The 15437-nt window shown below is 42.0% G+C and overlaps 1 protein-coding gene across 2 annotated transcripts in view; it reads left to right on the top strand.

The window, feature by feature from the left end:
• Nucleotides 1–15437, top strand: part of LOC123992520 (ventricular zone-expressed PH domain-containing protein-like) — a 158981-nt gene that overhangs the window by 70969 nt on the left and 72575 nt on the right. For both annotated transcript variants that reach the window (XM_046293722.1, XM_046293721.1), the window contains exon 5: nucleotides 11966–12129. In XM_046293722.1, coding sequence (XP_046149678.1) covers nucleotides 11966–12129 — 164 coding nt within the window. The remainder of the gene's footprint in view (nucleotides 1–11965; nucleotides 12130–15437) is intronic.

Raw genomic sequence — 15437 nt, 5'->3', positions numbered from 1 at the left:
CAGCTGTTTCTGAGATGCTGGAATCACCATGTGTGGCATCAACAATCATACCACGGTCAAAGTTGCTTAGATTACGCATCTTGAACCCGTTCTAATGTTTGGTCGAACAACAACTAAAGCTCTCTACTCTATAGACTCTATATATTGAGTTGCAGGCAGCCACATGATTCGCTGTTCGAAGGTAACCTTCCTTGATGAGCTAAATCAGGTCTGTAGAGCTGAAGGTGTGACCTATGTCATTGTGTGGGATAATGTCAGGTTCCACCATTCTCAAATGGGGCAAGCATGGTTTCAGGCCCAACCACAATTTACCACCCTTTACTTACCCCCATACTCTCCTTTCCTTAACCCGATTGAGGAATTTTTCTCCACATGGAGGTGGAAGGTATATGATAGGCGCTCTCACGAACAAGCCGCTGTTCTCTTTAACAAAAAAAATATATTATATATATTTTTTTATTTTTTTATTAACAACAAATCAATACATAAAGCACATGAGGGAACACAAGCATACATAGATTACAAACAATGGACAATCGAGCTAGGGGGTAAAATATCACATCACAATTACACAAGGACCTTAAGGGACATGCATATACTTACAATTCTAACAGCTTTTTTGTTAGTAGGGCATTTAACCGTCTTAAAATACAGTTCAATTTATTTTTGTAGGATACGAAAATGTGGTTTCCTGTTAGTAAATTTACATTTGTGTATATGAAATTTGGCCAAAAGAATAATGAAATGAATTACATAAAAATGATTCCGCTTATTTCTATTGTATGTAAAGAATCCAAACAGTACATCTCTCCACAATAGTGTAAAATCTTCATAAATGTGTTCAATTATAAACCTACTGATGTGTTGCCACAGTTTTTTTACATGCATACAATGACAAAAAAGATGCACAACTGTTTCTGGGTGGTCATTACAAAAGGAGCAATTTGAGTTGATGTTTTCCTTAAACTTCTTCATATAGTGGTTGGCAGGATAATATTTATGAATAATTTAAAAGGAAACTTCCTTAATTTTGTTAACAAGTAGGTATGTTTGTGGCAACATCCAAACTTTTTTCCAACAGCTATTATCAATAAATCCATTCCAATAAGGCATGACATAAGGTATAGATACAGCATCCTGCTGAAACAACGATCGTATCGCTCTGTTGTTGAATGGACCAAAAGAGAAACAAATCTTTCCTACTGATGAGTCAACAGGGTCAATAGAAGGTAGGCTCTGAGGGTCAGGTCTTGACATGTTCCTGAATAACATAGCAACACCTGAGGGAATGGCATCTAAAACAATTGCAAAATCTTTAGGTGTTACAGGGACCTTGTAAAGTGATAAGAATTCTTTATAACTGAGTAAAAGACCCTCTGCCTTTACCAGTTGGCTCACCAATAGGATATTATTTCTGAACCAATATTCTAAAAACAGAGAGGTATTTTTATACAATATATCCCGATTATTCCATATATAATATCTGTGTGGAGAAAAATTGTGTTTATAAATTAAGGACCATGACAAGAAATCCTGCCGATGAAAAGCAGAAAGTTTCACTGGAACTTTGTCAATATTATAATTGCAAAACAACATGAAGTTAAGGCCACCAAAAGTAAAGAAGACATGATGAGGAATAAAATTCCAGATAGAAGTGGGTCTTCTTAGGAATTGTTTTATCCAATTGATCTTGAAAGTATTATTTAAAGTAGTAAAATCCAGAAAATTCAGTCCACCATTCTCATAAGTGTTCATTACAACAGTTTTTCTAATGTAATGGGTACGGTTTCTCCAAAGAAAGTTGAAAAGCATCTGGTCTATCTCTAGCTTATTTTACGGTCAAGATATAAAGATAGAGCACCATATGTTAGTCTAGAGATACCTTCAGCCTTGGTTATTAGGACTCTACCTTTTAAAGATAAGTCCCTCTGTAGCCATTGATTTAGTTTCTTCTGGGTTTTTTTAATAAGAGGGTTAAAATTTAGTAAGCCTCTAGACTTCTGATCCTTTGTAATGGTTATGCCTAAATATGTAAGTTCTTCTTTTACTGGAATACCATAATATGAAGGTGTCACACAATCTTTGACAGCCATGAGTTCACATTTCTTAATGTTAAGATATAGACCAGACGCTTTGGAAAAGGATTGTATCACATTGATCGATATGGGAATTTGGTTAGCGTCTTTCAGAAAAAGTGTAGTATCGTCAGCCAGCTGGCTTATAATAATTTCTTTACCAGCTATGGAAATACCTTGTACAGGACTATTATTTAAAGAATTTGCAAGAAGTTGGGTGATTAATAAAAACAGGTACGGAGAGATAGGGCAACCTTGCCTAATTCCTCTCTTTAACTCAAATCTAGGTGAGGTGCCATATTTCAATTTGATAGAGCTGTTACCATTTGCATAAAGAGTCTTAATAGCCTTACAGAAAAAATCCCCAAAGCCAAGTCTCTCAAGGGAGTGGAAGAGAAACTGATGCTCTACTGTGTCAAATGCTTTATAAAAATCTAAAAATAATATGAAGCTATCCTCAGTTATTAGGTCTGAGTAGTCAAGTACGTCTAATACTAGTCTGACATTGTTAGAAATATGTCTGTTCCTCATGAAGCCAGACTGTGTTTCATCAATGATTGCATCCAGAACTTCTTTAATTCTTTTTGCAAGTAGTGAGGCTAATATCTTATAGTCATTATTAAGAAGACAAATTGGACGCCAGTTATCGATGAGCAGCACTTCTTTTTTAGGCTTAGGTATCAGTGTTATTAACCCCTGACTCATTGTAGGAGGAAGAACGTTGTTTTTAATACTCTCTAAAAAGACTTCGAATAGGAAGGGAGCTACTTGTTCAGAAAATAATTTGTAAAATTCTGATGTAATTCCATCAACACCTGGTGATTTATTGTTCTTTAGATGTTTGATAGACTCTATAATCTCTTCAAATTTGATGGGTTCATCACACTGTTTAGATTCTATATCACTGATAGAGTGAACATTATTCAGTGAGTTAAAAAACATATCTGTGGATTCCTGACAGTACGTAGAGCTATACAATTTTCTGTAAAAATTGCTGCAGTATTTAGCGATTAATTTTTGGTCATCTGTAATAACACCATCAATGTTTAACTTATGGATAGTGTTATTTTTAGAGTGAAATTTCTAAGGAAATAGGATGAATTCTGTTCTCCCTCCTCAATCCATTTTTTCCTAGATCTAATAAAGGCTCCTTCTGCTTTTAATTTATATATATTATCCAGTTTATTTTGTAACTCAATTAGTTCCATCTTCTCCTCCCCCAAGAGGTCAGCTGGGGACCTCTGAGAAAGGGAAGTTATCTTAATGATCACCTTTTCCTCCTCAGCTCTTCTGGTCTTAGCAAGATTACTACCATATTTTATAAGATATTTGGACACCTCAAATTTAAAGAGCTCCCAGTTCTTGCAATAAGATTTTTCTTCACAAGCCCTTTCCCAAAAGTGTGAGAGCAGATCTTTAACCTCAAATGTAACTATATCATTATTTAATAATGAGCTATTTAGCTTCCAGTAGGATGCTCTACCAATGTTTGTATCAGGGGTAAATATTTTGATATCAATGTAAATAGCCTTATGGTCTGTGAGGGGAGTAGTACAAATATTTGTAGTAACACACTCACTATCAATACATTTGGATATAAGCCAAAAATCTATTCTGGATTGTCTGGAGCGTGTTTTGTTACTCCAAGTGAATGATCTGTCGGCCGGAACCCTCTCTCTCCATATATCAGTAAGATCAAACTTTTCCATAAAAAGTATTAAACCCAAATTCTGATTGGTTGGCCTACCTGGGGGCCATCTATCAGTTGAATTATCTATTGTAATGTTAAAGTCCCCTCCTATCAATAATAACGAATTGGGAAATGTAGATAACCAATGAAGTATATGTTTCTCTATAGATTCAAGCAACTCATCATTCTCATGTTTGGTGTTGTACCCGTAGAAGTTTACAGTAATGAGTGTAATGTCATTGTAACTGATCACAAGACAAATAAAGTGACCAAAGGGGTCACATTCCGAGTGTAGAATATTACCACCAAAGGTATTTTTCATTGTAGTGGCACCAGCAGAGCGTTCAGATCCATGGGAAAGCCAAATATCGTTGCCCCACTGTGACCTCCAGAAGTTGGCATCAGCAGAAATTGAGTGAGACTCTTGAAAAAAGCAAAAATCTGTTCGAAATTGTTTAGCAAATAAAAATAAGGCCTTGCGCTTCACACTGTTTCGTAACCCCCTAGCATTAAGAGATAATATAGACAAAGACAAAACAACAAAGATTATATAAAAGTATAAACTGTAGTAGGATGAGTCAAAGACGTAGGAGCAGTGAACGTAAACGATAAGGAACCGAGATCTGCACCATTTAAGTCAATTTAAAGTGAAAATAGCTTATTCCATAACCTTTGAAATGCAAATCAACTGGAAATTATGTTCAAGACCAAACCAAGGGTTCTTGTAGTAAGAGAGACTACAAACCCTCTTTAGTGTAATCAGGAACTATTCTGAGAAATCATACAAATAATAATTTAAATAAAAGGGTACCTACTATTTTAAGTACATATGAAAACTGATCATAAAATAATTGAAAAACAAAATGTTTTACATATAAACGTTCCTAAGACCTTTTTTGGAAATAAGTATTAATAACTAAATAGAACAATAACCGTGTAAAGTCAGAGCAGACCTGTATGCCCTTTAAAACAGTATCTTAGTTACTGTATACATAAAACATCAATTCAGCTTTCAATCTTCTTCGTAAGTTTATAAACAAAATAGGACTTCTGGTCATACAAGAACAAACTAATGAATTGAAATACCTGAGTATTCCTTTAAAATAGTCACCTGATACTTGTTAGGTAAACAACATAAGGAAAATGAGAATACCATGGCTGAAACCATCAACCTGTTCCTTCTGGTGAGATTTTAGGGAGGAATGTGGATTTCTGAACCGTTGATGAAACCTCGTCCTCCGACGAAGTAAGCAGCCTTCCCCTCACTTTGTGCTATCTTGATCGTTGGCCACAACTTGTTCCTTCTTTCTATGTCTTCCGGGCTGAGATGCTCGGCGAAACGCATACCATGGCTCTGAAGGAAGGCGTTCTTCCTAGCAGCTTTCCAGACAGCATCCCTGTAGAATCTGGTAGTGAATAGGATGATGATACCCCTGGGTCTTGAATCGCTTTGCTGTTGCTTCTTGCCGAGGCGATGTACAACGTCGATGGTATCACCAACTTTGTTCTTCTCTGCAGGCAAAACTTCTTGGCAGATACGGATAGCCTCTCCTCGCACATCTTCATTCTCCACCTCTGGCAAGCCGTAGAGTCTCAGGTTCCATTTTCTTGTGTATTGTTCCAGATCAGTGAGACGTCTATGGTAGACATTGTTATTCTTTTCCACCCTTTCCACATTTTTTTCAACTTTTGTCACTCTCATTTTCACATCATCAATTTCACCACATGCAAACTCCACAGTCTTTTTCAAGCCTTCGATAACCATGGTGTTCGCGGCTACCATTTTCTCAATGGCGTCACACCTGGAGTTTTGCACGGAGTAACCGGTAAAGAGGGGAATTCGTCATCTTCAGCATTCGAAAGCATGATATTATCCATAGGCCAAGTGTAGTTATGGCAGTTGTCTATAAGCACGTTTCTCTCTTGTTGATTAGCAATAGAACGGCTAACTTTTTCCTTTCTTTTTTTGTCACGACTTTGCATGGACATGCTGAAATAAATTATCCAATTATCATTCCAGTCACAGGAAAGGTCTTATATCTTGAACAAATAAAAATAATAATGACTCAACTTTTTTTTTAAACAATTTTCACAATCTTTCTGAAGTTTGGTACGGAGCTCGGTAAAAAAGCGTCTGTTCAAGCAGCCATCTTGGCCAATCCCAAGCCGCTCTTCTCCAGGCCATGGATGACGCATGCAATGACATCACGGCAGACCAGTGTCAGGCCTGGATTCGCCCGAAGATTCTTCCCAAGATGTTTGGCTAATGAAAACATCCGTTGTGATGTGGATGAGAACCTGTGGCCAAATCCACAAGACAGAGTTGATGGAAATATAGAAGTACAGTAATCAATCCTTTGTTTTGCTTTTTACAGTAAGTCAGGTGAGGAACATTACAGTTGACCTTTTAACTGTTTTTTCGTTTTTTGTTGCTAATTACTTTTGCTCTGATTCAAAGAAACCTATGTTGTGATTTTATTGTATTTTATCAATACATTTCCTATTTTGTTCAATGATTCCACTATGTCTGTAGTATTCTCTCTACTAGTCATTTTACAGTGATGATTTACATGTAGTAGGATAATGAAACATGTATCACATACTTTGGACTACAATATTTAATGATTGTACGAAAAACTACACAGTGAAACTATCGGTATCTTGTGTGTGGGTGATCTAAATGAATGTTCCTATGGTATTTCATGATAAATTAGTTATTTGAACCAATGATTCTGCAAGTGCAAGGTTTCTTTAAAGATATGAATGCACAATGCAATGTTTTGAACATTGGACAGCCTGTGTTACAAGTGATGACCGTTTTGTGTCTAGAGTTTTGAAAAATGACCACAAGGTTCTGAAATTAGTGCCAAAGTGATTGTTAAAATCTGTAATTGAATTGAATTGAGTGGGAAGGAGAGGTGTGGTGGAGGTGGGGTGGAGCATTAGATGTTAAAGGGCTTGTTATTAATGTGAGAGGCTGGTTCTGGTTTTGTTGTGGTCGTCTTTAATGATTTACTGCCCTCTGAGGCATAGATGGATGACTGGTAGACTGCTAGATGGCTTTAGTGTGTGTGTGTGTGTGTGTGTGTGTGTGTGTGTGTGTGTGTGTGTGTGTGTGTGTGTGTGTGTGTGTGTGTGTGTGTGTGTGTGTGTGTGTGTGTGTGTGTGTGTGTGTGTGTGTGTGTGTGTGTGTGTGTGTGTGTGTGTGTGTGTGTGTGTGTGTGTGTGTGTGTGTGTGTGTGTTTGTTTGTGTGCTCCTCGGGGCACATGGACTAAGTGTGTTCAGACATGGGTGGACACGGAAGCACCGTAAATCTCCCATGGGTCTTTGGTTCTGCAGACGTCTGGCTCCTGGCTTTAACATTCTGCTCCCGACAAACCAATAAATTATCTCTCTCTCACCTTTAGGAATGCTCACTAACTCGCCCTCTTTATGTCTCTCTCATCTCTCTCTTACTGCTTTTCTTACTCTGGTGTGTGTGTGTGTGTGTGTGTGTGTGTGTGTGTGTGTGTGTGTGTGTGTGTGTGTGTGTGTGTGTGTGTGTGTGTGTGTGTGTGTGTGTGTGTGTGTGTGTGTGTGTGTGTGTGTGTGTGCGTGCGTGCGTGTGCGTGTGTGTGTTTGTTTGTGGAGGCGACTGGGGGTCAGGTAGGAACATCAAAGACTATGTAATAATGAATATTGTCAGGACTGAGCAGCTGCTTGGCGACGGTTGCTCTGTTGATTTGTCTTGGGGTTGTATTAGTGATGTTATCACAGCAGCTAGACAGGTCACAACAGACAGGGTCACAGCAGACAGACAGGACCACAGCAGACAGACAGGGCCACAGCAGACAGACAGGTCACAGCATACAGACAGGGCCACAGCAGACAGACAGGCCACAGCAGACAGACAGGTCACAACAGACAGACCGGCCACAGCAGACAGACAGGTCACAACAGACAGACAGGGTCACAGCAGACAGACAGGACCACAGCAGACAGACAGGTCACAGCAGACAGACAGGACCACAGCAGACAGACAGGTTACAACAGACAGACAGGTCACAGCAGACAGACATGTCACAGCAGACAGACAGGACCACAGCAGACAGACAGGTCACAGCAGACAGACAGGACCACAGCAGACAGACAGGTCACAGCAGACAGACAGGACCACAGCAGACAGACAGGGCCACAACAGACAGACAGGGTCACAGCAGACAGACAGGACCACAGCAGACAGACAGGTCACAGCAGACAGACAGGTCACAACAGACAGACAGGTTACAACAGACAGACAGGGCCACAGCAGACAGACAGGGTCACAGCAGAAAGACAGTTGCCATGGGAGGAAGTGTATATGTTATCTTTTGGACGATGAGTTGCCATGGGAGGCAGTGTAAATGTTATCTATTGGATGATGAGTTGCCATGGGAGGCAGTGTAAATGTTATCTAATGGATGTGTTACCCAGAGCGTGTACACCTTTACCATTCTGGGAATATCCTCCTAATATTGAGTTGCCTTTTTGCCCTCAGAACAGCCTCAATTCGTCGGGACATCACTTTACAAGTTGTTGAACGTGTTCAACAAGGATGCTGGCCCACTCCCGCTGTTGTGTCAATTTGGCTGGATGTCCTTTGGATGGTGGACCATTCTTGATACGGAAACTGTTGAGGGTGAAAAGTCCAGCAGCGTTGCAGTTGTTGACTCAAACCTCTTATAACCCCCGTGGATTCTGTCTCATAGGTAGACAATAGACACGTACACTACTGTTCAAAAGTTTGGGGTCGCTTAGAAATGTCCTTGTTTTTGAGAGAAAATCCCTTTTTTTTGTCCATTAAAATAAAAATAAAAAATAATCAGAAATGCAGTGTAGACATTGTTAATGTTCTATATTACTATTGTAGCTGGAAATGGCTTATTTTTAATGGAATATCTACATAGGCATACAGAGGCCCATTATCAGCAACCATCACTCCTGTGTTCCAATGGCATGTCGCTTATGGCACAAACCCACCATCGCTGGACCAGACAGGACTGGCAAAAAGTGCTCTTCACTGACGAGTCGCGGTTTTGTCTCACCAGGGGTGATGGTCGGATTCGCGTTTATCGTCGAAGGAATGAGTGTTACACCGAGGCCTGTACTCTGGAGCGGGATCGATTTAGAGGTGGAGGGTCCGTCATGGTCTGGGGCGATGTGTCACAGCATCATCGGACTGAGTTTGTTGTCATTGCAGGCAATCTCAACGCTGTGCGTTACAGGGAAGATATCCTCCTCCCTCATGTGGTACCCTTCCTGCAGGCTCATCCTGACATGACCCTCCAGCATGACAATGCCACCAGCCATACTGCTTGTTCTGTGCGTGATTTCCTGCAAGACAGGAATGTCAGTGTTCTGCCATGGCCAGCGAAGAGCCTGGATCTCAATCCCAATGAGCACCTCTGGGACCTGTTGGATCGGATGGTGAGGGCTAGGGCCATTCCCCGCAGAAATGTCCAGGAACTTGCAGGTGCCTTGGTGGAAGAGTGGGGTAACATCTCAGAGCAAGAACTGGCAAATCTGGTGCAGTCCATGAGGAGGAGATGCACTGCAGTACTTAATGCAGCTGGTGGCCACACCAGATACTGACTGTTACTTTTGACCCATCCTTTGTTCAAGGACACATTATTCCATTTGTGTTAGTCACATGTCTGTGGAACTTGTTCAGTTTATTTCTCAGTTGTTGAATCTTGTTATGTTTATACAAACATCTACACATGTTAAAGTTTGCTGAAAATAAACGTCAGTTGACTGTGAGAGAACAAGTTTATGACTTGGAAGAGCAGGTGTTCCTATTGTTTTGTACACTCAGTGTAGTTACCAATGTCTATCATTAGGCGTGTTGATATATGACCCAGAACATGCACAGTGATGTGCAGCCAGTCAGGTGTCACCTTGTGAATCCTTTTGATACAGTCAATCATCATGCATTAAACTAATTAGTAAATGTCAATGCTAACATTTTAAGTCATTTTAAATCAATCCATTCCAGGTAAGCTGTAGACATTGATCTCGTTGATATGGCCATCAGATTTGTTTTGTGTAGCAGGTAGCAACGCTAGCTAGCAATGCACACACACACACATACACACACACCCATGCACACACACACACTGAAAACTGCTGGCCCACAGTTTTTCGCACTCTCACTACTTCCTGTTTTCCAACGCATGTTTATTATCCCATGTCTCCGTGGGGTACCACCTGTTTCCTTAGCCAATCAGAGTGAGGTCCAACTGCAAATAGAACTCCATTCACAAAATGAGAATCACCTCCGCAGTGTGTGTTCCATTCATAGGATGGTCCCAGGAAGGAACCTAGGGATTGCTTCCAGATGACCCTGTAGATAACGACAGATATTCAGCATGCAGGAAGACTGGAGGGCTCTCTTGTCTCTGACTCTTTGTCTCCTCTGTCGTTCTCTCAGTCTGACACACTATTTTGGTCTCCTTGTAATTCATTCAATCCAATTCGTTCAAGTTTTATAGGCAGGAAGTACATGTGTGGATTTTACCATAGCAGAACAGTTTTAAACTATTAGACAGTAGATGAAAGGACAACATCTTTCTCTCTATTGTTCTCTAACCCCCACCTCTCTCTCTCGGTCTCACTAAGTCCATATGTCCTTTAGATGATGTGCTTTGACATTGAAAATAAAATAATAACATGCTGGACACAGTCATGCTGTAGGAATTTGTCCCATAGAGTAAATCACATCCAGGTTTACCCCACTCATACTACTGTATTAACTCCAGCCTTTTACTGTGGGGACATCAGCCAATCCCTTTTACTGTGGGGACATCAGCCAATCCCCTTTACTGTGGGGACATCAGTCAACCCCTTTACTGTGGGGACATCAGCCAATCCCTTTTACTGTGGGGACATCAGCCAATCCCTTTTACTATGGGGATATCAGCCAATCCCTTTTACTGTGGGGACATCAGCCAATCCCTTTTACTGTGGGGACATCAGCCAATCCCTTTTACTGTGGGGACATCCTTTACTGTGGGGACATCAGCCAATCCCCTTTACTGTGGGGACATCAGCCAATCCCCTTTACTGTGGGGACATCAGCCAATCCCTTTTACTGTGGGGACATCAGCCAATCCCCTTTACTGTGGGGACATCAGCCAATCCCCTTTACTGTGGGGACATCAGCCAATCCCTTTTACTGTGGGGACATCAGCCAATCCCCTTTACTGTGGGGACATCAGCCAATCCCTTTTACTGTGGGGACATCAGCCAATCCCCTTTACTGTGGGGACATCAGCCAATCCCCTTTACTGTGGGGACATCAGCCAATCCCTTTTACTGTGGGGACATCATCCCTTTACTGTGGGGACATCTGTGGGGACATCCCTTTACTGTGGGGACATCAGCCAATCCCCTTTACTGTGGGGACATCAGCCAATCCCCTTTACTGTGGGGACATCAGCCAATCCCCTTTACTGTGGGGACATCAGCCAATCCCCTTTACTGTGGGGACATCAGCCAATCCCTTTTACTGTGGGGACATCAGCCAATCCCCTTTACTGTGGGGACATCAGCCAATCCCTTTACTGTGGGGACATCAGCCAATCCCCTTTACTGTGGGGACATCAGCCAATCCCTTTACTTTACTGTGGGGACATCAGCCAATCCCCTTTACTGTGGGGACATCAGCCAATCCCCTTTACTGTGGGGACATCAGCCAATCCCCTTTACTGTGGGGACATCAGCCAATCCCCTTTACTGTGGGGACATCAGCCAATCCCTTTACTGTGGGGACATCAGCCAATCCCCTTTACTGTGGGGACATCAGCCAATCCCCTTTACTGTGGGGACATCAGCCAATCCCTAATGATTTAGCTACAAAGTAAACATAAAAGGCATTGTTCGTGTTCATGTAATGTCATAAGAGATGAAGATACTAATAAAACTACTAATTGAAGACAGAAGACATTGTGCAGATGCATGAGATATTTAAAGATAATTTAGATATCAAGGTCAATTTCTCTTGGGCAAATATTGAAGGATTCTGGTACACATTATGTGTATTTTTACATTTATACATGTTACATTTTCTTCCTCAAGGATGAACGTCATGGAATGAATATTGACAACAAATGGTGAGACTTGAATCCGTTGTCACGTACACCATGTAGCTAGACCCTGTCTGTCCGTGTCGTCCCCCTCTAGGTAACCACATGCTCCTACGCGTGCTGCCGTCCATCTACCCCAAACAGCCCCATGCCATCCATCGTCACCTAGGCAACCTGACGGCCATGATGTCACAGCTCGATTCACCGGAGCAACAACACCTGCTGAGGCTGATCCGGATGGTCGCCGAGCAACAACCACTGGTGTGTGTGTGTTTATGTGTGTGTGTTCATGTACCCGTGTGCCTGTCTATGAGCATGTGTGTGATGGACTGCGTTCAAAGAACACATTAGTCATGAGAAAGTCCGGAATTCCTACATGTGGGAATGCTGTGCTGCGCTCCAGAGGGCGTGGTCAAGCATGAGGATATTAAGGGGAGAGTAATGGGAGAGGGGAAAGTATGTATGTACATGCTAGATGGATGTTCTCACCCGCATTAAGAGAGAACAAGCTGAGTCATCAGAAACCACGTGCTGAGGGGAATAGTGGGATGTGTCTGGTGAAAAAGAGAGCAGTCATAAAGAAGTGAAAGACCACATTTAGAACACAGTAGGAATCACACGCACACACACACACACGCGCACACACGCGCACACACACACACACACACACTCTCTCATATACGTGCTCATTATGAGTGTGTAGAGAATGCATCTGTCATCAGTAATGTCAAATATTTGGACATTTCCTGTCTCTCTCACACTCATGATGCAAGAGTCCCAACTGATGATCAGATTGATTTATCAGGGAAACTCTAATAAGTCATTCAGCTCATCTCTGGTTTGGAAGAAAGAGAGAGAGAGACTACTGTGACTGACCCAAAAATAAGGAAAGCTTTGACTATGTACAGACTCAGTGAGCATAGCCTTGCTATTGAGAAAGGCCGCCGTAGGCAAAGAGAAGACAGGCTATGTGCACACTGCCCACAAAATGAGGAGAAAACTGAGCCGCACTTCCTAACGTCCTGCCGGACCCACAAAGAATTTGAAAACAAATACAATTTTGATAAACTCCCATATCTATTGGGTGAAAAAACACATTGTGCCATCACAGCAGCAAGAGTGAAGAACAAACACTATTATAAATGCAACCTATATTTATGTTTATTTATATTCCCTTTTGCACATCATATCATATCAAATCAAATCTAACTTTATCTGTCATATGTGTAGACCTTACCATTAAATGCTTACTTTACAAGCCCTTAACCAACAGTGTAGTTCAAGAAGAGTTAAGAAAATATTTACCAAATAAACTAAAGTTTTAAAAAAATGATAAAAGGTAACACAATAAAATAACAATAACGATGCTTTATACAGGAGGTACCGGTATCAATGTGCGGGTGTACAGGTTTGTCGAGATAATTTGTACGTGGAGGTAGGGGTGAAGTGACTGCACATCGTTAGAACAATGTATAGACATAATATGACATTTGAAATGTCCCTATTATTTAGGAAATTGTGTGAGTGTAAATTGAATTGAGAGAGGGAGAGACAGAGAGCAAGGGAGACCGAGAGAGAGAGACAGAGACAGTGAAAGAGAAAGAGAGTGAGAGAAACAGAGAGAGAGCGAGAGAGATAGAGAGGGAAGAGAGAGAGAGAAAGAAAGAGAGAGGGGGGGAGAGAGAAAGAAAGAGAGAGGGGGAGAGAGAGAGAGAAAGAGGGGAGTAAGAGATAGAGAATGTGAAAGAAAGACCACAAGAAACAAAAAAGTGAGATAAAATCAACAACAAAGACGACAACATTGAGACCAAGAACAAACACATCCTACGGTGAGAGGGAGACAAGAGGCCTGGTCTGGGCTGGTCTGGTCTGGCTAGGACAGATAATGAGGCAAATGGGATTTAGTTTACCCAGTAAGTCCCACAGCAAGGCTACACTATTCAGTACCCCATAGATCACGCGTCTGACCTGCTGACCCATTACAGGGAAAGACATCACATTTCTCCCTGATTGATTGACCAACACGGCCAGGGGTCAGCCAAGGCGACAGAGGTTGTGTAAGGTTCATAACTCTAACATGTCAACTGACTGACTGGTGTGTGCATGTATGCGTGTGTGTGTTTCCATGTCTTTGATCGTCTCTCTCCATGGGAACGTGTTATTGATCGTCTGCCTACATTGGAGCATATGTCTTTGATCTTCTGTCTCCATGGGAACGTATGTTATTGATTGTCTGTCTCCATGGGAACGTATGTCTTTGATCGTCTGTCTCCATGGGAGCGTATGTCTTTGATCGTCTCTCTCCATTGGAGCGTATGTCTTTGATCGTCTGTCTCCATGGGAACGTATGTCATTGATCGTGTGTCTCCATGGGAACGTATTGTCATGTTTTGTCTTATATTGTCTTGTCATTTTGCTTTTCCCTCTGTTCGTTTTCCCCCTGCTGGTCTTTTTAGGTTCGTTCCCCTTTTTCTCTCTCCCTTCCTCTCTCTCTTCTCTCTATCGTTCCGTTCCTGCTCCCAGCTGTTCCTATTCCCCTAATCAATCATTTAGTCTTCCCACACCTGTTCCCTATCTTTTCCCCTGATTAGAGTCCCTATTTCTCCCCTTGTTTTCCGTTTCTGTCCTGTCGGATCCTCGTATATTGTTCACCGTGCTGTGTCTTTGTATCGCCCTGTCGTGTCGTGTTTCCCTCAGATGCTGCGTGGTGAGCAGGTGTCTGAGTCTGCTACGGTCAAGTGCCTCCCCGAGGCAACCTGCAGTTTATTATCGAGTCTCCAGTCAGTTCTCGTGATTACGAGTGAAATTGTCTTTATGCTTTATTTACCGCTCCGATTTGTCTAGGAGTATTGCTATTTCCTTAAACTGGATTAAAGACTCTGTTTTCGCCAAGTCGCTTTTGGGTCCTCATTCACCTGCATAACACGTATGTCTTTGTTCGTCTGTCTCCATTGGAGCGTATGTCTTTGTTCGTCTGTCTCCATGGGAGCGTATGTCTTTGATCATCTGTCTCCATGGGAACGTATGTCTTTGATTGTCTGTCTCCATGGACAGATGACACAACAGTAGTAGGCTTGATTACCAACAATGACGGGACAGCCTACAGGAAGGAGATGAGGGCTTTGGAAGTGTGGTGCCAGGAACGTAATCTCTCACTCAACGTAGAAAAAAAAGGAGATGATCGTGGACTTCAGGAAACAGCAGAGGGAGCACCCCGCTATCCACATAGACGGGACAGCAGTGGAGAAGGTGGAAAGTTCCTCGCAACAGCGCCTATTCAACCTCTGGAGGTTGACGAAATTTGGCTTGGCACCTAACATCCTCACAAAATTTGACAGATGCACAATTAAGAGCATGTTGTTGGGCTGTATTACCGCTTGGTATGGCAACTGTAACCGCCCGAAACCGCAGGGCTCTCCAGAGGGTGGTGCAGTCTGCCCAACGCGTCACCGGGGGCAAACTACCTGCCCTCCAGGACACCTACAGCACCCCGATGTCAAAGGAAGGCCAAAAAGATCATCAAGGACAACAACCACCTGAGCCACTGCCTGTTCACCCCACTATCATCC

The sequence above is a fragment of the Oncorhynchus gorbuscha genome, linkage group LG13 (genome assembly GCF_021184085.1).
Source record: "Oncorhynchus gorbuscha isolate QuinsamMale2020 ecotype Even-year linkage group LG13, OgorEven_v1.0, whole genome shotgun sequence".
Lineage (NCBI taxonomy): Eukaryota > Metazoa > Chordata > Actinopteri > Salmoniformes > Salmonidae > Oncorhynchus > Oncorhynchus gorbuscha.
Note: the sequence above shows the minus strand (reverse complement) of the source record. Positions and strands in the feature narration are given on the sequence as shown.